General features: G+C 38.5%; 1 protein-coding gene across 8 annotated transcripts; it reads right to left on the bottom strand.

Annotated features, from left to right (window-relative positions):
- Window positions 1–1,160: 1,160 nt before the first annotated feature.
- LOC122072728 (extra-large guanine nucleotide-binding protein 1-like) lies at window positions 1,161–18,108 on the bottom strand. Of its 8 annotated transcripts, none has more exons than XM_042637120.1 (10): window positions 17,517–18,108; window positions 17,306–17,407; window positions 15,744–17,216; window positions 15,517–15,654; window positions 15,320–15,424; window positions 15,005–15,190; window positions 13,083–13,263; window positions 10,032–10,273; window positions 3,440–3,603; window positions 1,161–1,902 (listed from the first exon to the last, which is right to left on the bottom strand). In XM_042637120.1, exons 3-10 carry the CDS (start codon window positions 17,004–17,006, stop codon window positions 1,317–1,319), a joined length of 2,865 nt encoding a protein of 954 aa, XP_042493054.1. In that variant the 5' UTR covers window positions 17,007–17,216; window positions 17,306–17,407; window positions 17,517–18,108; the 3' UTR covers window positions 1,161–1,316. The 8 variants fall into 8 exon arrangements, with proteins under 8 accessions (XP_042493054.1, XP_042493056.1, XP_042493053.1 ...); XM_042637122.1 differs by having other exon boundaries at window positions 17,351–17,407; XM_042637119.1 differs by having other exon boundaries at window positions 17,526–18,108.
- Between the last annotated feature and the right edge of the window lie 5,903 nt (window positions 18,109–24,011).

Here is a 24,011-nt window from a genome sequence, read left to right as displayed (position 1 = left end):
TCACCTCTTTATTGCTTAAGTTGCATCTTATGGTCAGCTTCATATTTTGTTTGGCCCCCAATTTCTATTCGAATGCTTTCATAACTTTTTAGGCTAGATTAATGTGAATTAGTACTGGTTTGTACTCCTACATTGTAAGTTCCATTATGTGTCCAACATGGTGCCTTATTAATCTGAATTTTTTGTTTGGATGAACAATCCTGAAACTGTTAAGAGGAGGTGACGAGAAAATGCACTGTAGTAAGAATCATAGAATCATTGGTTCAGCTTTTTGGGCAACCATGGAGTGAGGAGAACATGCTCTATAGTATGAGATTTTTTTCTTCTTCTTCTTTTATTAAGGATAGTAAGTAGGTAGGTGTGTTTGTGTGGAAGAGTGTTTGAAAGGGGAAGCGGATTAGGGTAAGAGGGGGGGTGGGGGGAGTGAGGGTACCTCCCAGTTGTGTAAAGTATATTTTAGTGAATTGTGTGGGAAGTTTTTGTTTTCTTTTCCTCATCACTCATCAGTACTCATCCCACATAAAGTTGGAGATTAGTTTATGCTTCTTCCCTACTTCAAAAAAATTTGATTCCATTAAGCCCTTCATGGGAGGAGACTTTTGAGCCATTATTGAGGTTACCAATGAGATCAGTTTGAGTTGGGGCTTGGGAGTCAACCCTCCAAACAGAATTACTAGTTCTATGCTTTGATCTGATTAGTTCATCCACTTATCCTACAAAATTAATAATAGATGTGCCCTCATAATTACCTTATATTTGTGCCATTCATCAGAACAAAAACCTTGGGAGCCCGATTGGGAGGTACATGGTATTCACACTTCTCAAGGTGGAAGCTTTTGATTCAGAAATTGCTTTTGTCACTACTCACTTGGCACCATATCATAAAGAAATTCAATTATCATAACAAAGTCATTCTTAAATTGTCACATGGTAGCATATGATAGGGGGGCGTAAAGCTGCGACCTCTCTCTCTCTCTCTCTCTCTCTCTCTCTCTCATCACAAGATGAATATGGTTTTCCATTTTAATATTTTACTAGCATTACCTGTATTTTTCTTTTCTTTCATATCTTCCTCCACAATCAGTGCCTACAAAACCGCAAAGTAATTGTTGGTATTTTTTCTTGATAGGTGTGGAAATCAAAACCAAACTAAATCACTATAAAGACGAAGGGAATTTCAATCTTTTACTCATTCTCAATATTTTACCCAAAACAATTATATTCTTGTTCTTTTGCTTTACAGTTTGTATATGTACACTGGCACTGAATACTGATTTACACAGAGCTGGAGCATGACAAGTCATTTCCATTCAACATCAATGGGAGATGGAGCTTGCTTCTGTGCTGTAAATCGAGTACTCACTGATACTGAAGTAGGCTCTTTCATCATCCCACTTCAGAACCTCACTTGCATAATGAAGAGCTTGATCAACGGTATCTGGATCCAACCCATTCACCATCGAAACATACAACTTACGATCAGTAAAAGAAGAAAACAGCCTCTTGAACTTGACACCAATATAGTAGGAAGCCTGCTGAGCCAGTGAAGAATTATTGTTGAAGCTGTTATTGTTGGAACGATGGCGGCTGATCACTGGGTTGAAGTCATTGAACCAGTCGCACACAGTTAGAGGGACATGTTCAATCTTTTGTTCAAACAAATCAAACTTGTTGAGTATCAGAAGAAAATCTATCTGATTGAAACTAGGATGAGTGACAATGCTCTCAAAGAGCCTCCTGCTAGCCAACATCTTATTCATTGCAACCCCATTCCCATCATCAAATGATTGATCATAGTCAGTCAAGGAAACACAAAAGATAACAAGTCTAACATCTTCAAACATTTCCAGCCACTTGCAGTTTTCCTTAAGGCTTCTTGCATCCACTCTAATGAGTTGATACCTGCAAGGACAAACAATCAAATTTTCACAAGAAAAATGTCAACTGTTTCAACTATCAGACCTTATGTCAAACTTTAATCCTAGATTTTCCCTGTCAAGCAATGTTGTCACAGGACTAACCAGGCCACAGCACCTGAGGCGCAAGACGAAGCCAAGTGCTGGCTGTGGCACTTCTGTTGCACATCACCTGGTTAACTCAGATCAAATAGGTACTTGCCTCGTTAAAATTATCCAAATTGTCTCAAGATTCACACTTGCATAGAAGGTAGGTTTATAATTTGATCTCCTTCATATTTTGCTTCTTGTGTAATTTTTTCCTAATTCAGTATGTCTATTGGGATTCCTTATCATAACAAACAACTGATGAGAAAGAAAAAAAGCAGGAAAGCAGAGGGCTGGTCTACATTGAGGACTGACCAATTGGATTGAAGCTTACCCCCTCTGCCTACAACAACTAGACCAGGTACACTTTTCTTCCCTTTCTGTTCCTTCGTCTGCTCTTTTTTTATTTTTTTTTTTTCTTTTTTTATCAGCATCTCAATTAATCAGGGCAATGCTTTGTTCATCAAGCTCTCCTAGGGGAGACTCCGTGTGCTCAGTTCATTTGGCCTTACCATTTCAAGGGGAGTCTGTCAAAATAGAGGATAGGTTTCACAGCTGGATCATTCTCCTCTTTTTTTCTTTACTTACTTAATTTTAGTTTCTCTATTCTTCTTCCTTTCCCTTTTTTTCTTCTTGTTCTGAAATCTGCTGCTCTCTTCTTTATTCTGCTCCTTTTCTTCTTCATTCTTTGTGTGCTGATTTACAGGAGGCTCTATTCAAAGAAAAAGAATGCTATGTTGGCCAATGTTATGTTGGGCAAAGCTTCCTTAATACATTGTTTGGTTGTCTTCACGGGATCATCTCCACAGTACATTTCTGTCACATGTCAGCACATTTGGTGCTCAAGTTTTTCCTCAGTATCTACCAACTCACATCCATGTGTAAAAATTTCAATCTGAATTCATACAAAAAATCATGAAAAAATGTAGGGAATGCAACCAAATAGGGCACAGGGGTCTCCTTTACCAGGCTTCATATATTTGGTTTGGGAATCTGTAGCAAGTACTATATTCTTCATTTTATTCAGGAATCACTACTAATCTGTACAATCAAGTACACCTCACTCTAATTCTTAGTTTTACAACTTAAATAATATATATATCTTATTCCTACAATTTATTTTGTGGGCTTTTTTTACCCTTAAAAAGTTATAAAATCAGGTGGATGCCTCGGGCCATTTGGGGGCCTATGCACCTTGTTCGCATTTTTTCATTTGTCAACACTTAGTCCATTCGGTGGCCTATCTGGTACTAAATGGAGCACTTGTCAATTGTTACTCCAACCCAAATCATTGGAAAAACAATCGAATGGATCGGATAAATGTGATTTTCTGGTCAAGGTGATCTCACAGGTTCCAGGTCAGACAAATCAGGAGGCAACAGCATCTTCACATTCATAAATGCATAAGAACCAAAGTACGAAAAATGAATACTGACCTCAGCAAGGGATCATGCACATCAGCAGTATCAAGGTTGCTACCATATGCTGAACGGGGGAATGAGAAGTCCATGTATGCAAGCCCATTTGATGAAGTGATTCCCTCAGCGTATAGGATGTCCATATTGGAAGGTTCATAATCCGTCTTACAGATCTCAACAACCTGCACAATACATAAAAGTTTAGAATTATAACCTTTGACAATACTATAAAAATAGCTTCACATGCTTAGACTTGTGAAGGTGCAGACAGATACATGATATGTATTAATATTGTTAGAACATATATTTAAGCATGCCGCAGAGGCACTAAGGTACTTTCCCCCTTCCACCAATCCTATTTAGAGTGGAGCGGCTGGATGGGGGTCATAGTTGTAATTGGGGTATAACTTGTAGTTCTTTTATAACTCTCTTTTGCATATTACAAATAAAGGGCTTGTGTGATCAGTTAGATCACTCAACCCTAAGTTGGCTGTTAACATGGTACCAGAGCCAGTTTTCTCATCCAGTTTTTTTCAAACTTCCCCTTCTCTTCTTCCCAAATCGCAAGCCTCCATCCTTCTCAACCTCCACCTTCTTTTCTTCCTTTGTCTCCCTCATTCCCCATAGGACAACACTAATGACGTGATTCATATAAATTTAGTTGTTGTCCTACACATTACCTCAATGTTTTAAACCCTAAAACTTTGGGAGTGAGCAATTGGAGTACTATTTTTTCCCTACCCTGCGATTCTTGATTCTTCCCTTCTTAGGGTTTGATTCTTTCTTTTGTTAAGATCAAACCTCCTCTTGAAGATCAAGCACTACACCTTGAAGAAGTATCCATCATTGCTTGCAGGATTGAAGACCATACCCACCTGCGATTATAGGGTTTTCTCCAAAACCCTGATCCCATCGATTTTGGGTTCCCTCCCTCAGAATCAAGTGACATTTGGAAGGGACCTTCCTCACCCCTACAAAGGAGATCGACCAGCCTGTGGCCCCATCTACCAAGGTTGTGTGTGTGATCCTTATCCTCTTGAAAATTCAAGGTTTTCTTCCAAAACCCTAATTTTTCATATCTCACCAACTCTTCATCAGAATCATACAATATTTGGATGAGTTCCTCATTACCCCTACAGGGCAATTCGATCCAAGTCTGGGCTCTTTCTAACGGCTGATTTTGAAGTTTTAGTATTTCTCCTGCTGATTGTCGATTTCTCCTTGGTGCCATCATGTCTAAAATAACTATTGCAACCTCAGAATCTGATGGGCAAAGTTGCATTGAATACATGCCCTTTGGCACTAGCTCTATGAAATTGGAGGGAACTAATTACCTCATGCGGTCCAAATCTATCTATCGTACTATTGCAGGTAGAGGTCTCACTGGACATATCACAGGCAAATCAAAGAAACCCTCTACCGAAGGTACTGCCTAGGACAAATGGATTACTAATGACTCTCTAGTAATGTCTTTCCTGATTAATTCTATTCATCGGTATATTTCTAAAGGGTTCTTGTTGTTAGAAATTGCTGCTCAAATTTGGGATGTTGCCAAGGAAACCTATGGACAGATAGGCAACAATGCTCATGTATTTGATCTTCACAAGAAGGTTCGTAACACTACTCAGCAGGATCTATTTGTGTCCAAATACCATGCTAAGCTTCGCACTCTATGGTATGAGCTTGATCACTTTGCACACTATCACCCTTCAAGTGCTGACATTGCTCCCTATACAAAGCATGTGGACAAAATCAGATTATATGATTTCTTGGCTGGTATAAAAACGTTGAGTATGATCAGATTCATGTCCAGGTACTAAGAAGATAACCTTCCCTACTCTAGAATAGCCCTTTGCCTAGTCCATACGGAGGAGTGTCGTCGCAACTCTATGCTTCATCCTCCCACTGCTGAAAAATCAGCCCTATAGATTGGTTCCACTACTTCTGAGGAACAACCCGTACTAGTGACACTACCAAGGAGGTGGTAAAATGTGAACAATACAACAAACCATACCATACCAAAGAAACATGTTGGAAGCTTCATGGGAAACCTGCTGATTTTGAAGCTAAGTGTGCTCGTGATAAATCCAAGAACAAAGTTAACCAGGCTGAAACTGTGGACAATCCATCTACAACTGATACTGGTCTCTCCCAGGAGGAACTCCAAGCTTTCAGGCGCATGTTCAAGGCTTCCAATTTATCAGCTCATGCCAATTTAGTCCCTTCAGGTTCCAACTTTGCCCATTCAGGTATCTTTTTTGGTGGTCACTGTGCATCGGTAGTCTCTAGTACTTGGATCATTGACTCCGATGCCACTGATCATATGACTGATTTTTCAAACATTTTTCATCAGTATTACCCACCTCAGGCAAAGAGAAAGTTTGGGTCGTAGATGGCACCCTATCTTCCGTCTCTAGAAAGGGTTCTATTCAGTGTTCTTCTTCTCTTACATTAAATTTATTTTACACATCCCAAATTTTACTACCCACCTGCTATCTATAAGTAGCCTTACTAGGAACTTGAACTGTAGAATAATTTTTTTCCCTCCCATTGCATTTTTCAAGATCTAGTAATGGGGAAGACAATTAGATGTGGTAAGTTACGGGGTGGACTCTATTTGCTTGATAATGGTTGTCTCCTTACAACTACGGTTTCTGCTACTCCTCATCAGCAACTCTCTGTTTCCTTTGATCTGCAACAATGGCATTAACGTTTAGGACACCCTCTACTTGGGAAATTATCTCTTTTATTTCCCCAATTAGTTAAGCAATGTAATAGGGATGATTTTTTTTTTTTTTTTTTGTGAAGCTTGTACTCTGGCTAAACAAACTCGTTCCAATTATTTTCCATTAAATAAAGTACTTCATTTTTCCATTTGATTCACTCTGATATTTGGGGTCCGTCTCGCCAAACATCTATTTCTGGCAAACGATGGTTTGTGTCTTTCATTGATTGTTACTCACACACAATATGGTTGTATATGATGCAACAGTGTTTAGTTGTTTTCAGTGCTTCCATAAGATGATTCTGACACAGTTCAATGCTACTCTGAAAATTCCTCGAAGTGATAATGGAACGGAGTACATGGAGGGCCAGTTTCAAAAGTACTTTGTTGATTATGGGATTATACATCAAACTAGCTGAATTAGTACTCCAGCTCAGAATGGAGTGGTTGAACATAAGAACCGGCATTTACTAGACATTGCCCATGCAATGATGTTTGACAGACAGGTCCCATCTTCATACTAGAGTGATGTTGTCCTCATTGCTGCCTACTTGATCAACCACATGCCAACTTGAGTCCTTGATTCTTGGACTCCTATTGATGTTCTAAAAGGGGTTCATCTTTCTTGGTTCCTTCAAAAATATTCGGGTGTGCTTGCTATGCTTGGGATCACCATTCACCAGGGAAATTGGAACCTCGTAGCATCAAGTGTATCTTTCTGGGTTATTCTCCTACACACAAAGGATACAAATGTTACCATCCTCCTACTCGACATACTATAGTCATCATTGATGTTGTGTTTCATGCGTCTATTGTTTACTAATCGCCACCTCTCCAGGGGGAGTCAGGAATTGATAGTGAAGAGGTGACTCTAAATCTGCCAAATCTACTTGCTCCACTAGTGTATCCACCATCCTCCTTCGAAGAGTGAGGGACAGAAATTGATGTTCCAGCTCAGGGGGAGACAAAGAGCCTTGTTCTAGCTTAGGGGAGATGACTCCTATCCAGCGTACTATTGGAGAATTTCAAAGGCAAATCGATAATTCCAATCTTCAAGCGTATTGTAGGGGCCACACCAAAAACAAACTTCAAACCACCACCACTACTACTATAGCACATTTACACATCCCTTCGCCAGCCCTATATCCAGAGCATGTTGAGCCTAACACATCATCGGGTACAACTCCTGACCGACCTATTGCTCTTACGGTTCGATCCGATTGACCGCACCCTGATGGATTGACCTACGACTTGGAGGAGTATATAATGTACTGTCGTCTTATTGAGAAAGTAGTTGTAATTTGGAGGTTTTTCGAGCTAGGGTTTCACAGCGAATTTTTGCACCGCTATTTGGTTGTAACCTCTTCTACATAGTGAAACATCTTCTTCTTCGCCCGAGGACATAGCACACCACATTTGTGTGTGAACCTCGTTAAATCTCTGTGTGGTGCAAATCTGTGTTTGTTTATTTTCGTATTTGTTGGTGTTTGCTATAACAGTACTCAACACCCCATATCTCATTTTGTCTCTTATGATTCCCTTTCTCCCTCCTATCGTGCATTTGTGTCCTCTTTCTTCTGTTCGTGTCCCCCCAAAATTGACAAAAAGCATTTGCAGATGGAAAATGTAAGGCAGCAATGGTGGAAGAAAAGGGAGCCCTAAAAAAAACGATACATGGTAACTAGTGACTCTTCCTCCTGGAAAGAGACCAATTGGGTGTAAATAGGTGTTCGTGGTAAAGCACAAATTGGACGGCTCAATGGACAGGCACAAAGCTAGGCTAGTAGTTAAAGGGTTCACTCAGACATATGGAATCGACTACTAAGAGACATTTGCACCAATTGCTAAGTTGACTTATGTGCGAGTTTTCTCTCATGTGCTATAAATCTAGGATGGGATCTCCAACAACTTAACGTTAAGAATGCTTTCCTTCATGGAGAGCTCGATGGGAAGTGTATATGGATATTCTACCAGGATTCTCCAGTAAGGGAACTCAGGGCAAAGTCTGCAAGTTGAAGCATGCTCTCTAGGGGTTAAAACAGTCCCCTCGGGCATGGTTTGGAAGGTTTCATAAGGCAATGGTCTCTATGGGTTATAGGCATAGCAATGTTGACCACACATTGTTCATTAAGAGGTGTATGGTGATAGAGTTACTATGTTCATTGTCTATGTGGATAACATTGTAGTAACAGGAAATGACAATGTTGAGATAAAAGATCTTGAAAAACTAAGGTACTTTCTTGGGATTTGAAGTTGCTCGGTCTTTTAAAGGCATTTTTCTTCCTCAAAGTACATCCTAGATCTGTTATCTAAAATTGAATTGTTGGGTTGTCATCCTTCTGATACTCCCGTGGAAGCTAATACTCGGCTCAAGGAAAAGAAGGGTGAACCAGTAGACAAAGGCCGTTATCAATGGTTGGTTGGAAAGCTGATCTATCTCTCCCACACACAGCCTGATATTGCCATGGCTGTTAGCTTGGTAAGTCAGTTTATCAAAATCCCTATTCTTCTCACATGGAGACAATTACATGTATCTTGAGGTACTTGAAGTCATCTCTAGGAAAAATGATCATTTTACCTCCTCATGATCATTTCATAGTTAAAGCCTATACAGATGCTGATTGGGCTGGTTCACCTGACAGAAAATCCATCTCAGGTTATTGCACCTTTGTGGGTGAGAATCTTGTCACCACACAGCAAGAAGCAAATGTGGTGGGCAGGTCCAATGCTGAAGCAGAGCTTCATGCTATGGCACAGGGGATTTGTGAGTTGGTACGCACGATGTTAGATGATATTGGTGTACTTGTCTTCCTATGATGCTCTACTGTGATAACAAGGCCGCTATCAGCATTGCTCATAATCCAGTACAGCATGATGTATCGAACATATAGAGATTGACAAACACTTCTTTAAAGAAAAGTTGGATGCTGGTTTAACTGTATTCCCTTTGTGAAGTCTAGAGACCAATTAGCTGATGTGTTCACTAAAGAGTTAGTCAGGAAGGTGTTTCATCCTTGTTTAGTCAAGTTGTGCATGTGTGATATCTATGCACCAACTTGATGGGTAGTGTTAGAATATATATCAAAGTGTGCCGCAGGGGCACTAGGGTACTTTCTCCCTTCCACCAACCCTATTTAGAATGGGGCGGCTAGATGGGAGTTATAGTTGTAATTGGGGCATAACTTGATGGGGTCATAGTTGTAATTGGAGTATAACTTATAGTTCTTTTACGACTCTCTTTTGCTTATTATAAATAAAGGGCTTGTGTGATCAATTAGATCACTCAAGCATTCTATCCTAATTTGGCTGTTAACAAATATGCTAGTGAGACTTTCCAGGTTTAGAATCCTGTTTTCAGTTCATTCCAACACCATAATCACCAAGCTGTTGGTCAAATTGGGCACAGATCCACCTCTTTCCAGTGGCTAGTTTGGGCCTATCAACCACACAAGGACCAACTTCCCAACACTAGTTTAATTCCAGAAATTATAGAAGTTCAAGGACCGCTATTCACAGGAAAGATGATGCATGATGGACCAGTGCACTAATCCTGAGGTACCTAAAAACACAGGAATTGTTCTTCTGCCATGCGGAAGAAAAACTCAGCACTGAAATTGAAACATTTCACTGAGATACTAAAACCAACTAATCGTAAAGACGGGGATTGAGCATTCTAAAGGCCCACTAGCTCCCACAACTGCAGGGTCTGGGGAGGGTCATAATGCATGCAGCCTTAACCCTGCTTTGCAGAGAGGCTGTTTCTTGACTCGAACCCATGACCACTAGGTCACAAAGGAGCAACCTTACCATTGGGCCGAGGTCCACCCTCTTCCAAGTTCTAAACAATTAAAGTCAGCAAAGGAGAACCATAGAGCATGATCTTACCCGCTCCAGAAAATAACTAGCAACAGTAGGTAGCATTTGTAGTTCCCTTCTCCGGTTGTATGTGGCCTGAATGGCTGCATCCTTCCACAACTCCTCAACTAATGGCGCATATTCTCGAGTAGCGGCTGGGAAGATGGCCTCCAGATTACCTGATACCATAACTTTGAGAAGCCAGTCCGAGAATGCCTTCAACCTTGGGCCAATGGAGTAAACTACTTTGTCATCACTTTCATTGTCATTCCCTGTTTTAACCACCAGATTTTTCCATCAGAGGCATCGTTTCATTTATAAGTAAGGCATGATTACCACAGGTTCATGCTGGGTGTACATGTACAGAATGTTTGCATAAAATGAAGATTAATCCAACAAACAGAATATCTGGACCAATGGGAACAGAGTACTTTACAAATTACACTGAATTGCATAAACTGAAAGATAGGTTTTTGTAAGGTACCAGCAGTACCTAGATGGAGTATATAGTCATTTGCAAAGAAATAAGTGTTCAGCTCTCCATCAGTCCGACTATTAAACTGAAGAATAATTAGCCACGAAGTCTAAGTAAAAGCTTTTTGAAACATTCCAAAGCATTAATATCTTTCACCAAGGTATTTCTTTGAAGAAATTTCTTTGGTCAAAAGTACTGGAGAAAGTCAACATTTAACACTGTCCTTTCTACCCTAACCAATAATAAAGTAAAATTCTACTCATGACTGAATATAAATAACTATACAGAAACCTGCACCTCCATACAAGTCTACTCTCAATGTTCATCAGCAAAGATATTTAGCCCACTCAATGCCTGACCCAGCACCCAAACAGAACTCAATGTCTGCTGAATGGGTGTCTCCCAGATTTGTTTATTGATATGATTGCACAGATTACACAGCCGTTGTAGCAGATGCTGAAGTAGGGTTGCACATTAGTCCAGCCTGAGCCATGCCAAGGTCAGCCAATGTCAATCTGATCTACATATTGTTCAGATTAAATATAAACAATCACAGGAAACAGCTTTACGAATTTCCAAGGACCAATATGGTAGGTCCTCGCTTCACAAAATATCTGGCCTCTCATCGGTTGTATTTAAAACCAAAAGAGAACAAAAATGTACATCAAATAGGTCATCTCCAATATATCTTTATTGACATTGGACAGCTCACAGAGTCCTTTCCTCATACCTATGGAACTAAATCTTGGTCGAAACTGACCGAAATCTCCAAGTTGTCTCAGTTTCGGGCCTGGCTGAAATGAAACCCAGTGTCGAAACCTCAAAACGAGATCCAGCACGACTCAGTTTCAGGACTGACTGAACTAGGTCCAAAACTGAGATCTCGGTCCTTGCTCCTACCATATGCTGAAGCAGGGCCACACATCAAGCCTGCCTGGACCATGCCAAGAACCAAAGGTCAGCCTAGCCAATGGCTGACCTATGTTATACAGGTTCAGCCCATTGCCAAAGCCACTAGGTGCAAAACCACCCCATAAACAATCTACAGGTGCTAACTGCTCCGTCTCAGTTCCTACAATTTTAAAATGTAATGCGTGAAAACCATGGTAGACAGTTTTGCAAAAATTTGAAACTGTGGAATTTCGTTTTGCAAGCGCTTGAAACAAAACCCAATGGGATATCATGGATTGCACATATTTCGATCAAACTTTGTGGTTTCTGGTCAAAACTTTCGTTTCGCCAAAATATCGGCCAAAAAATTACTCTGACCATACTTTAAATACCACATTCATTTTGCCTAGTTTCAACTCAGAAGCTTGGAAAACCTAGTTTGGTGCTTTCTTGGCTAAATCATTGTTGTACAAAGTTGGAACAAGTACTTGGGCAATAGAGAAACGCAATGGAAGCGATGATTTGCTGCATTATTGGAAGATTTGTGCAAGATTCAAAGTTAGATGTTAGGGTACCTCCAGTATGTTGTCAATTCCATATATTGGGCTGTTGTAGAGGACTTCGAGCATTTCTTCTGTTTTACTATGACATGGCCAACTTTTGTGATACAGTCAGAGGATAACCTGATTCGGCAGCGGCAGCAACACCCTGGTCATTTTGATCCACCCCAGAACTCGATGTGGTACTAGGAGTCTAAAACACTAGGACAGGCATAAGGGTGACTTGTTGCTTATATTGTTGATTCCGATATATTTGACTTTTTGTAACAAACAATGTTTGATGTATAATTTATGAAATGGCATATAATTTGATGTCTACTCATTCCTAATACATATTTAAGTTGTTTTAATTGAATTATGTGTTATAGTACTAAACAATGTGCGGAATATGGCCATATTAGAGAATGTATGCAGTGTACATTACCAACAGAGTTCAAAGTTAAACTACCATTTTGGGAGTATTTTTTAAATCTAAAGGATCCACTATGTTTAAAGGACTCAAAATACGGTTTCCTACAAGCTTCAAGACGTGATTTGGCCATTTAGCCCTCGAAAGCCACAATCAAAGCTTGTTGCAAAAAGTGTCCAAGTTTCAACCGAAATTTTGGTTTCGGTCGAAATATTTCGGTAACCGAAACTTGGAACTATGGTGAAAATAACGGCGACTCAGCCTTATCCCAACTAAATGGGGTTGGCTACATGGATCCTTGCTCTCCAATCAGCTCCATCCTAGGTCATACTTGATACAAGACTTGAGTTATACATCCTCACCACCAAGAACATATGACTGTTTAACTAATTTTTCCATAACCTAAAATGACATGCTATAATATAAAATGCTTGATAGCCATATCAACCATCCATTGGCTCAAATTAGGCAGACCGTCAACGCTTCCTTTTCCTGACACACACAAATCCACAGTTACCACATATAAATATATAAAAGCCATGAATAAAATACAGAACCCCATGCAAAAGACTAATTTTAAACTTTACACACATTATGCGAAAGGTTAAATAAATTCTGGATGACAGTTATCATGCATAATTTCAAGTTCTTTAGTAGAATGTCAATAAAATAGATGAAATAAGACATCATCTGCAATTCAAAAGTGAAGAAAAGCTACCAAAAAAAAAGCAAGCAGTAAGGTATACCTAGGGTACCAGATTGATCACGAGAATGTTTTTTTGTGATTTCAGTCAAACTTTCTTCCTCAAAATGTTCACGCCCCTCAAGCAGTACAGCAAGATATCTGTATACATTGCTCTGGATCATCAGCTTGATATTTTCAAGCTCATCCTCTGAGAAAGGGGTAGAGTTGTACAAAATCTTGGCCTGAAAAAAGCATATCATTAACTCAAATCACCAATTCCAAATTATAGTTTATTTAAAAGAAAAATTGCAGCCTTTGGAACACTCTGTTAAAATCTTTTTACCTGACCTCTTTATTCAACCCCCATTGACCTGTATTTGATAGTCTTAAAAAAAAACCCTAAATTTAGAAAACTTGTGTAGATTCTTTTCAAAAATAAATTGTTTAAAAGAAGGGGCAGAAAAAGAAGGTGACAACTAGGTTTTCTTAACCAAAAACACCACTAAGGAGTATAGAAACTTGAGAGAAAACTCAAACCAACAGAACTTTGAAGCAGAAAATTCGTCTCTGTTCACAGGCCTTGCCAAAACACTTCTTATAGACCTGAAAACTCATAATGTAGAACTAGGATTGACAAGTCAACCTAGTCCCAATGTTGCAGGATACTCCTGGAGAACATTAGATCAAATATCAGAATAGTTCAAAACAGATTAATAACAAGGATGAGATCAGATCTGAGATTAAGAATATCAATCTCAGATTATAGGGTGTCAGAAATCAGAATAGAAGTAGATAATAAGGGGACTAATGGAATGATGAATTAGGTCTACGCAGGTTCTGAAACTTGCTAACAGAATCTGCAGTTTTCTGGACAGAGTTGAGAAAAGAAATTAATTAGATACCTGTAACAGTAGATCAGATCTGGAACACATTGAGTATGGAAGAAAAGAGGGAGATAACTAGAAGAGAACCTCTTGTGCTTCACACCGCTGAGAGTCAATTGGATCAAACACCAATTCCATCAGCCTTGATCAAACACAAGACAAATCTCCATGTAGAAGACAGTAGCAACAACCATTAATTTTTTTATCAAAATCATCTAGGCCTTTAGGAGCCTCCTCTTCTTTATTTATAATGTTAATGGGGGAGGGAATTACAAAATAGAAGGTCCCTAAAAAAGGAAACCAAATATTCTCCTAATACAATAGCTACTAAAAACTGAAATTAGAAACTAGTTGAAAAACGAAACTAGCTACTAAAGACTTGACTCAATTAATAACTTGACTCCTAAGGAAACAAATATAACTCAAATCAAGCCCAACTAGAAAGGAAACTAATGAAAATGGAAACTAACTAGTAATCCCATATTCAATCTTAGAGCCCTCTTTTTAGACCCATAAAAGTGGTCTATTACTCAAAACACATGGAATCAAAAGCCTAACATGTATGGAACCCAACCCTAGGCTTATTCCTAATAAAACAAGCCTATTTTGGTAATTAATCTGCATCAACTCAGAACTCCGACTTAAATAAGACAGGGACTATTGTTCTTGTTATACTTCTGAAAACACCAAATAATTCTAATTGTAACAGGAAAATAGACGAAATAAAAGTAGAAACTCAGTCAGTTGTTTCTGCAACTGGCCGAACTCCCAGTTCTGCTATAATCATTGCCAACACAACAAACTAACCTGAAATAATTAGAAACTGACTCCAATAGCTAACACGGAATAAAACAACACCATCAAACTTGGTTTGGACCATGTTGGAAGGAAAGACCGAAAAAAGAAGAGAGAGAGAAAGGTTCTACTACCAATCAGCCCATGTTTGAACAATTGGAAGGCAACAAAGTTGTGAGTGACAGATAATGCAACAACATAATATGAAAACCGGCAACAAACTTTAATAAATTAAATAATGCTTTAACATATTACATAAACTGCAAGTAAAGGATACAGTTGGTTTACCTAAAATAGGTTTTACCTGTTTGAATATGGTACTTGATCCGGATCCCTTATATCCAGCTAAAAGAAGCTTCTGAAGTGCTCTCTGGCCAAAGTAGTCTGGGATAACTCCGTTCACCAGATTATTAACACCACCTTCACAAGTATTCGAAACCTTACAAGGAACTGGCAGCGATAGCAAAACACAAACAAGCTTTGCTCCAGACTGAAAAGTAATAAATCCCCCCAGAGGATAAGTTTAAATTTAAATCACCAAATGAATTAATGGCTACAAAGAAAATTGAATCAGAATAAAAACAGAGGTGAAAATAGCACATCAAAATGCATACTGCACCTTGTCCCATATATTCCCTTTCATATTCTTCTGACCCTCTTCTTGGTACGATCCATCTGCATTCAACCAAAAGTGTGGTTTACCTGCACATTGCACTCCTGCTAGCTGCAATGTTCAACAGAATGGTGTTGATATTAAACTGTTTTCTTAATGACAATTCAAATCTCAGCAGAACTTAAGTGTACACAACACAAAACCTGAAGCATCCGAAGTTCTACTTTAGTAATCTCCCGATAATTTATAAGAACCCCAGTGTTTCCATTGCTAGCATTTTGCATGATACGACCCCCAACCTTTAGATCGGCTGTAATAATCCTGCTTGGCTTCTGTCCTTCCTGTTAATTTTAGACACAACGTCAAATTCAGCAACTACTCAACATAACAAAGAAAACTGAAACACAAATCCAATAGATGTAACGTTCACCTTTCCCCAGAGACCAGATACTTTATCATACCAATAACGTCCCGGTTTTAGCTTCTTTGGTGGGTTTGCGCAGCTCTGCAATAAGACAAGCTCCTCTTGACACAGCTCCTTCCCATTCACAACAATAAGCTCCGGCTGCAGCTGATTCGCTTCACATAATTTTTCAGCATTCATTATCTGCTGAATTTCCAACTGGCTAAGAAGCCGCTTCAACATTCGAGAACATTTACCTAAGCTCCCTCTCTTTGACTCATCAATAGGAATTCCAATGCAAGAAACACATTTCCTTCCTTCTGGCATCGACCCCATCGCCCTCAACACACAATTGCTGCAATACTTTGCATTGCATACAATGCAGACCTCCTTTTCTGTGAACCGATTTCCTTTATAGCAACGATAACATGATCCTTTCGGTCCCTTTGTTCCAGGCCTAATTTTTTCTTTGTTAACTTCTACCTTGTCAAAGCTTTCTTCCTCGTGAACTGAGCCGCTCAATTCAGCGTCAAGGAATGTTACTACTGATGTTCTTTTGTCATGGCAAGGTGGCACTTCATTGGCATCCTCTCCCTGGCAAGAAGAAATCTCCGAAGAAAGAAAATGCAAACTCGACTCATGGGAGCCCCAATCCGGTGGATTAATATCATCCATTATATCTTCTACAAAATCTAAACTCTCCTTGCAATCATTTGAAGATCCCAACGCACCTGAGCTTCCAGATAAGTCATTTGAGTCATCATGGCTGTTAGAAAAATCCAACGTGCCTGAACTCCCTAATCCTCCAGATAACTCACAAGAACGTTCACGGCTATTCGAGAAATCTGGCACACCTGAGCTATCATCAATTACATCCGATGAGTCACAACATCCACGGTGGTCATTTGAGAACCCTACAGTGCCGGAGTTACTGAATTCATCAGACAATCGATAATCATAACTGTCTCTACTTCGCGGCTCAAATGCAATAACGGAATTTGGCGAGATATCGGCGTCAGAACCACAGGTTAGCTCTTTGGACAATTTCTTGCTCAGAGTACCTCGACCGAGGAGTGGCTGGACAACCGGCAAGGACACTTTATCGGGCACTGCACTAGGGGCAACCACCGCAGCAGTCGGAATCCGTCTGATGTCGATAGGAACAGCTCGGGGAAGATCATATGAGACAAGCGGGCCTTTGTACTCCATAGCAAACGAGCACTCGACGTCATCTTCCTTCACAGGAACCAAATCCCCAACAGGCAACATCCCGCCCAGAACCCCCTTCATTTCCTGTCTGGCTTTGGTTTTACAGAGAAACCCTTAAACCCCAAATTCCTAAGAATCACGCAAACGAACTAGCGTGGAAGGAGAAGCTCCTAGATTCTTCTGGTTCTGTAATCAAGTCCAAAGAAGAGGAGGAGCTCGAACGAGAACCCAAAACCGTTCTCCTCTCTCATCTACTTCATTGATTACATAGAAGAAAACCTTGACCTAAACCTAACCCACATGAAAGCAATAATGAATAACTTGATGATGAATTAAGAGATGTCCATGAGAAGAAAAAAAATGGGAGACTAGCAAATTACAAGTAAAACAAGAAAAGTTCAAGTCATTTAGCACTGAAGACAAACCACAGGAGACGATTAATCCACTTCATAGCTTACAGAGAAGAAAACCTTGAGCTAAACCTAACGCACATAAAAACAGTAACGAATAATGACTTGATGAATTGATAGATGTCCATGAAAATGAAATAAGGGAGACTAGTAAATTGCGAGTAAAACAGGAAGAGGTCACCTCATTTACCAGTGAAAGACAAACCACAGTGGACGATTTTTCTTGTTCTCACACCGCGTCAGTTGAAACTTCTACATTTTCTTGGAGACGAAAAGGGTTGGGGGGGTCGGCACTCGAGGTCGTTCAGCACTTGAGAATTGAGAGTGAGTGGAGAGGAATAAAAGACGGTAGTAGCAGAAGACGAAGAAGAAGAAGAAACCCCAGTACCAACTCCAGAAAGGTTTAGCAGATCAGCTATCGAGAGACTTTAGCTGTGGAATCTACACTTTTTTTTTTTTAATAATTTTTTATGGTTGGGAATCCGATGGGTTGAGATTGGTGAGATGCCCAGAACAAATAGCTTTTGTCTTCTTACTTTGAGCCCTGTCGGAACTACTCAGAAGCTCCGAGATTGGTGGAGAATGGAGGGTGGTGTTCTTGGGAGGGACTTGGGAGTGTCGCAATCAATCTCTGCTCTACTTCTTCTTCTTCCATACAGTTGTAACTTAACCTCTACGCTGCCTATGGTGTCATTGGTGAGTGGTTTTAAACTTTGAATTGAACACACAGTTTGACAGGTTCTTCCTTTCTTCTTTCTACCAATTTTCCAAGTTCCACCTCAGTCGTCGCGTGAAACGTCGAAGGATAGAAAGGGACCTGTCACCAGACTCGGTCCACCACTAGGCGTCAGTAGGGAGGGGTTAGATGGTTTGGCACGGTTCCTTAAAAGGTCTCCATATTGGACCGGTACTTATTATGGATGATTTGGAAGGTTTCTAATTGGTTCGGTTTGAACCATGGTTTAGGTATTGGCACCGATAACCAATATCAGTATCAGTCTGTATCGGCCATATTGTATGGTTTCACCCTCAAAGATTTCGGTACTTTTATTTTTATTTTTATTTTTATTTTTTTTACCCTGTGTATGTACAACATTAGTGACCCATATTAGATCGGTATTTACCAAAAAAAATCCATATTAGAGTATTGGAGTTGGTCGATAGACTTAGTACCTAAAACTATGGTTTGAGTCTGGATTCTCTACCCACAAGGGTAATTACCAATGAAATTAAGTATTCCTTGTTTATGGCTATGTCGGTTAGGATGAAGATTTTACTTCAATAGTAATTATTTATGAGAGGATGACCCCTATGGTTAGGGAATCTGGACTTGGTTTGAATGGGTCTGCATTGTATATTAAGCAGTTTCAAAATTAAGATCCAATAATGTTTAATAATAGAAATATAGAATGATCACAAATAAGTTATGAATATGTGATTTTGAATAGAAAAAAATAAAGAAAGAGACAAATAATAAGACAAAGGCAATGATAACACTAATAACACTAATATCGAATTAATATATTTGTCTCCTTCAAAAAAATGTTTTCTTTTCACATTTATTCTTTTCTTTTTTTATAATCTTTTTGGCTTCCGGCCATAACCAATAAGTAAAGGTGTTTTTTTATTATCATCACTTAAATGATGAAATGAGAGATGGTAACCTTGTTTTGATTTATTTTATGGAAAAAAAAAAATTCTAAAATGCATAGTGGCCCCTACACACAAATACAGTGGAGTGGTAAAATGACCAATTGACCTACTGGTATAAGGCCATATTGCCTTTTAGGAAACCCTCTCATTTTTTTTTTTAATTATTTAAATCATATTTTAAATTATTATAAATCGAATTATCATTATGTTATTTTTCAGGAACTAGCATTGTCTTGCATGCTATTCAAATACACGTGTAAAATGATGTTATATTGAAACTTGAAAGAGCAACAAATAAAGTTATAACTAATTTTTCACTAAACTTGATTACAGTAAAACTGTTCTTAAAAAATCATTAAATATAAAATAATAGAAAACAAACCCTCATAAGGAAAAACTAACAACATCTAGCATCAGTCTTGGATGATACGTTTATTGTTATTTATAAGGATCAGTTATATTAAAGGATGTCTGAGTTTACGGCTCATATCAAGTTCATTATTCACTAATTGCGCTACTCCCTTAGTAGCCACCAATCGATAAATCAATACAATGCCGATAATTAATACCACGATCACAATAAGACTAACTCATGGCTAGTTATGGTTGTTCCCTCCTCTTCTTAGTTTTGAAGCATTTCTAGCTCTTTGGGGCTATAGAATGGACCACAGACCAATCGTTTCGAACCATCCATTTATTTTGTGTCATGTGATAATAAGTTTTTTTTTTTTTGAGGGGGTGGGGTTGGGGGAGGGGATGAACAATGACAAAAGGCTTTGCTCATCTTTATCGTAAGGGTTACCTAATGACCCACATGTTAAATTTCGTAGATATCTCGAATTGTCAATCACATACCCCACTATTCACTTCATCCTTTTTTTGTAAGCCAATCAATTTGCATAACATCTTCCTAACACGTAATTTCTGATCATGTTGACCAGAGAAAAATCCGATCATATTTGACTTTAAAATCAATGATTAAATGATGATAAAAATAGATAACTTTTCTTTCCAATATTATAGCTAGTTATTTATTTATAGAAAAATGTTGAATATGCCGCCGATATCAAGTATGCTAGCACCCATTGTGTCTATCTCTCTTTTTCCTTTTTCTGAAATGACCCTCATATTCTTCATGAATGATACTCCATCATATGTTCCTATTAATGTTATCCGCTAACATACTTGATATCGACGGTATACCTATCCCTCTCCCTTTATTTATTTAATTTGAATAAATGATATAGAATACTTGTTCAAGTCCACAAAATATGAACCATTCCGTCAATATAATGAAAATTATCACTTCTTCTTTTAGGAAAAAAAATTAAAAGACCACTGACCTCCATTCTTCACTAAATGAATAATTTTTTTTTTCTCTCTGAAAAAATTTTCCCCCACCATAGAGAAGAATAACTCATGATTTGTCCGTGTTTATTATTCTTCATTAGGACTGCCAATTTTATCGTTCAATCCGATTTGATCACGTTGAATCAGTTTTGCGCTGGTAATAAGTCAAACCAAAACCAATCTGTTAAGTCAAAAATCGATTTTTGTTTCTGTTTGATTTAGATTGATTTTTTTATCAGGTAGACACGATGGGCTTTGATTCTGTTAATCGGCTAATTAAGGATTGGGATTCGGTTATTCATAGATTTATATTTAAAAATGATTGAAATACTAGCTTCGCTATTGGTTTTTCTATTTTTTTTATTACTTTTGGTCTGTTTATTATTTCGTTTGGAATTCCGTCTAGTTTGATTTTGGTTTATACCAATTTCATAACCCAAACCGGTCAGCTTCATTCAATGACAATTCGAGTTGAAATTTCACAACCCTGTTGAAACACCTCATTCATGAATCATAACATGCATTCCACCTTCCATAACGCTTTTGGTCACTAGGGGTGTTAGTGGGTCGGACACTCGGACTGGGTTGGCTTTTAAAACTTTAGACTAATCCTAATTTCTCTTAACTCAATCCAATCCTCTAAGTCAAATTAGGATATCTCAACCCAAGTCTAGTCCTGTCAAACTCCGTCTAACCCAACCCAGCCCAGCCCAGCCTAGCCTAATTGATCTTGCTTGGGCTGGGTTAGGATAGGTTGGCCCTATTTGACCTTGTCAGTCCCTAATTTTTTCCATTTCAAGGTTGAGCTGGTCATTCTCACAAAAAAATAAAATAAAATAAAGATTGAGCTGGTCCTATATATTTCTATTAGTGTATCATATTCAATAAGAAAAAAAAAAGGAAAATGAAACATCATCAATGTTGATCATTCTTAAAATATATTGATAACCCTCTTATAATAAGTCAAGAAAAAATAAAACCATAAAGTGCAGGAGTGGTGTGAAAGGTTTCAAAAATGGGAAAGTGATGTCTATCTGAGATCATGGCCCCTACGCCTAGACACATGGGGGAACAAAATGATAGACCCACCCCCTATGAAATGGAAAATGATGTCCTTATTGATGCTTCTCACGTGATTTCATCCACACTCTCTTTTAGGATCAATTCCCCTTGAAAAAAAAAATATATATTTAAAATATAAATACAAAAGGCTGTGATAGTACAGGCTCAACCTAACATAGCCTTGTGCCTAAAAATCCCAATCGAGGCTTTGTCAGGGCTTAAGGCAAGCTAGGGCGAGCTAGGATTGGCTAGGCTTTTTTTTTTTTTTGTTCGTAAGGGCTAGGCAAATTGCAGTTGTATTTATACACATACTTTTATACATACTTAAAAACTAGTCAAGTATGATAATAAGCTGGACAATTATTGTCTTCTTGCTGGTAGGCTCTATTGGGTTGAAAGTTAAGGGAAATGGAAGGGAGTAATAGAACAATTTAAAATCAAGGGGATGAAAAATCAAAACTTTTGTTTTGGTGATTGTGCGACTAAGATAAAATATAAAATTTAATCAAGAATGATAATTATTTTTTTAAATAAAATTTTTATTTTTCTATTAAATTATAAGAAATTTGGTTGAAATATTAAGTAAAATCCATTAGCCTAGCTTTAGCTAGTAGGTGCTCCCCTAGTAGCATCTCATAAATATAGGCTGTTGAATCGACATAAAATAAAGAGTCCACTTCTGCTGCATCAACGGCTTCATCGAAAGGCCCCCTGCTACTGGATTGGATCCCGCATCAAGGATTTTTGAACTTGTTCATGTTGAAACCTATTCCCGTACGTATCTCCTTCACCGGCTAGGGTCCCTCAATCAATCGATTGTTGAAAAAGATCAACTCATTTCTTAAAGAAGAAATAGACAAGCATAAAAAAGAAGATGGAATATCCACTCTTTTGAAGGTGCTCTTTCCTAAGAGAAAAACATATCTAGCTCTATATTGTTGCTACAAAATTTAATTAAACAACATTAACTAAGCTTATAAATATCATTATTAATAATAGACTTATAATTAGATTTTTTATTATATTAATTGATTTAAGGTGAAAGCTTGTATAGTATGCACAGTCCAGGAAGTTATTTGGGCTTCAACATAGTTGTATGTTAATTTGAATGATGATGTGATAATTCTAATTGATGAGTATTTATAAAAGGGTAATTTACAACGCCACGCCCTGGAGAATGCCAATATTAGAGGGACACCCCCTATCTTCCACCAAATTAGATTCGGACCCCCTGCCGTCAGTCACTGTTAAGGAATACATCTTATATGATGATGTCAGCTACTATATTCATACCAAAATACCCTAACTAAATATAAAGTACCTAAAATACCCAAACCCACTATGTTTCTTCCTTCCTCTGTTCCTTCTATTTCCAATTCCAAGCTTTCTTCAATCCACCATGGAATGGACCAGAGGCTGCACCATTGCCCGTGGGTCTTCCACAACCGTCTCCCTTGCTAAAACTCACGGGTCCGGTGAGGTTTTCACCGTGAAATCTATGGAGTTTTCCAGATTAGAATTGATGCAAAGAGAACCGAGGGTTCTCTCTCTCATCGAGTGTCCTCGTATAGTTAAGTACATTAGTTGTGACGGATTCTTCTTGTATTATCTTGCTCCAATCTACCACTAATATGATGGAAATTAGCTAGCGTGGAATTGAATCACTGTCTTTTATTGCCTTGCTTTGCAACAAACTCAAGACGGTGCTGGTAGGCTCAATAAAATCCTCGGAAAACCCTAACTTGCAGTTTGTTTGAAAAAAAAAAAACCCTCCAGGAAACCTAAAATTCTTCTCCCGAGTTACATAAGAAAATGGTTTATGATATTTTATTTTTTAATTAGGCCCCAACGAGTCGTAGAACATCGTCTTTACAAACAAAAAATACACTTGCGCGCTCGGCTATTAGTTTACTCTGCCGATTGGCTGGCCCTCAATCCACGGTGTCTTCTTTGTAGTTTTGCAGTGTCATTTCATTTCTCAAGCACTAACTCTAAAAATATGAGGCGCATTAAGGAGATTTTGGCTGGATTTTTAGAAATCAGAAAGCGCAGTATTTCATTAGGAAGGAGGAAGAAGAAGCAATTGTTGTTGCTACTTGTGGCTTCCTCTAGTCATCGGCGTGGTTGCCGGAGTCGCTTCCCATAAGAATAAAAATTTGAAAACCAAGTTGGACTCCTCCCCGTTGCACGCCGTCCTCTATATCTGGAGCTTTGCTACTCAGCAGTAGCCACCATCCCAAGCCCCACCGACAACCTCACCACCAACTGAATTTTAATGAATAAGGTATAATGGTCATTTTAATTCTTCATTTTAAAGTGACTGACGGGAGGGGGTTTGAGTCTAATTTGGTGAAACAAATGGGGTGCTTTTATAATAGTGGCATTCTCTAGGGGGTGACGCTGTAAATTACTCTTTATAAAATGATCTATATTGATCATGTATTAAAATTATAAATTAAAAAATGTAATCCTTCCATTTTGGTAGTCCCAAATCTTTTTTAATGCATTGTTTGACACTTGTAAATTGTGTTAGGTTTGAAACTTGATCTGTGGGCAAGTGCATTTTAGTGTACTTAACCAGAAACATTTCACCTTAACCAATCATCACAAT

The sequence above is a fragment of the Macadamia integrifolia genome, chromosome 3 (genome assembly GCF_013358625.1).
Source record: "Macadamia integrifolia cultivar HAES 741 chromosome 3, SCU_Mint_v3, whole genome shotgun sequence".
Classification (NCBI taxonomy): domain Eukaryota; kingdom Viridiplantae; phylum Streptophyta; class Magnoliopsida; order Proteales; family Proteaceae; genus Macadamia; species Macadamia integrifolia.
The sequence above is the reverse complement of the archived record's forward strand: the minus strand, read 5'-3'. Positions and strand labels throughout refer to the sequence as shown.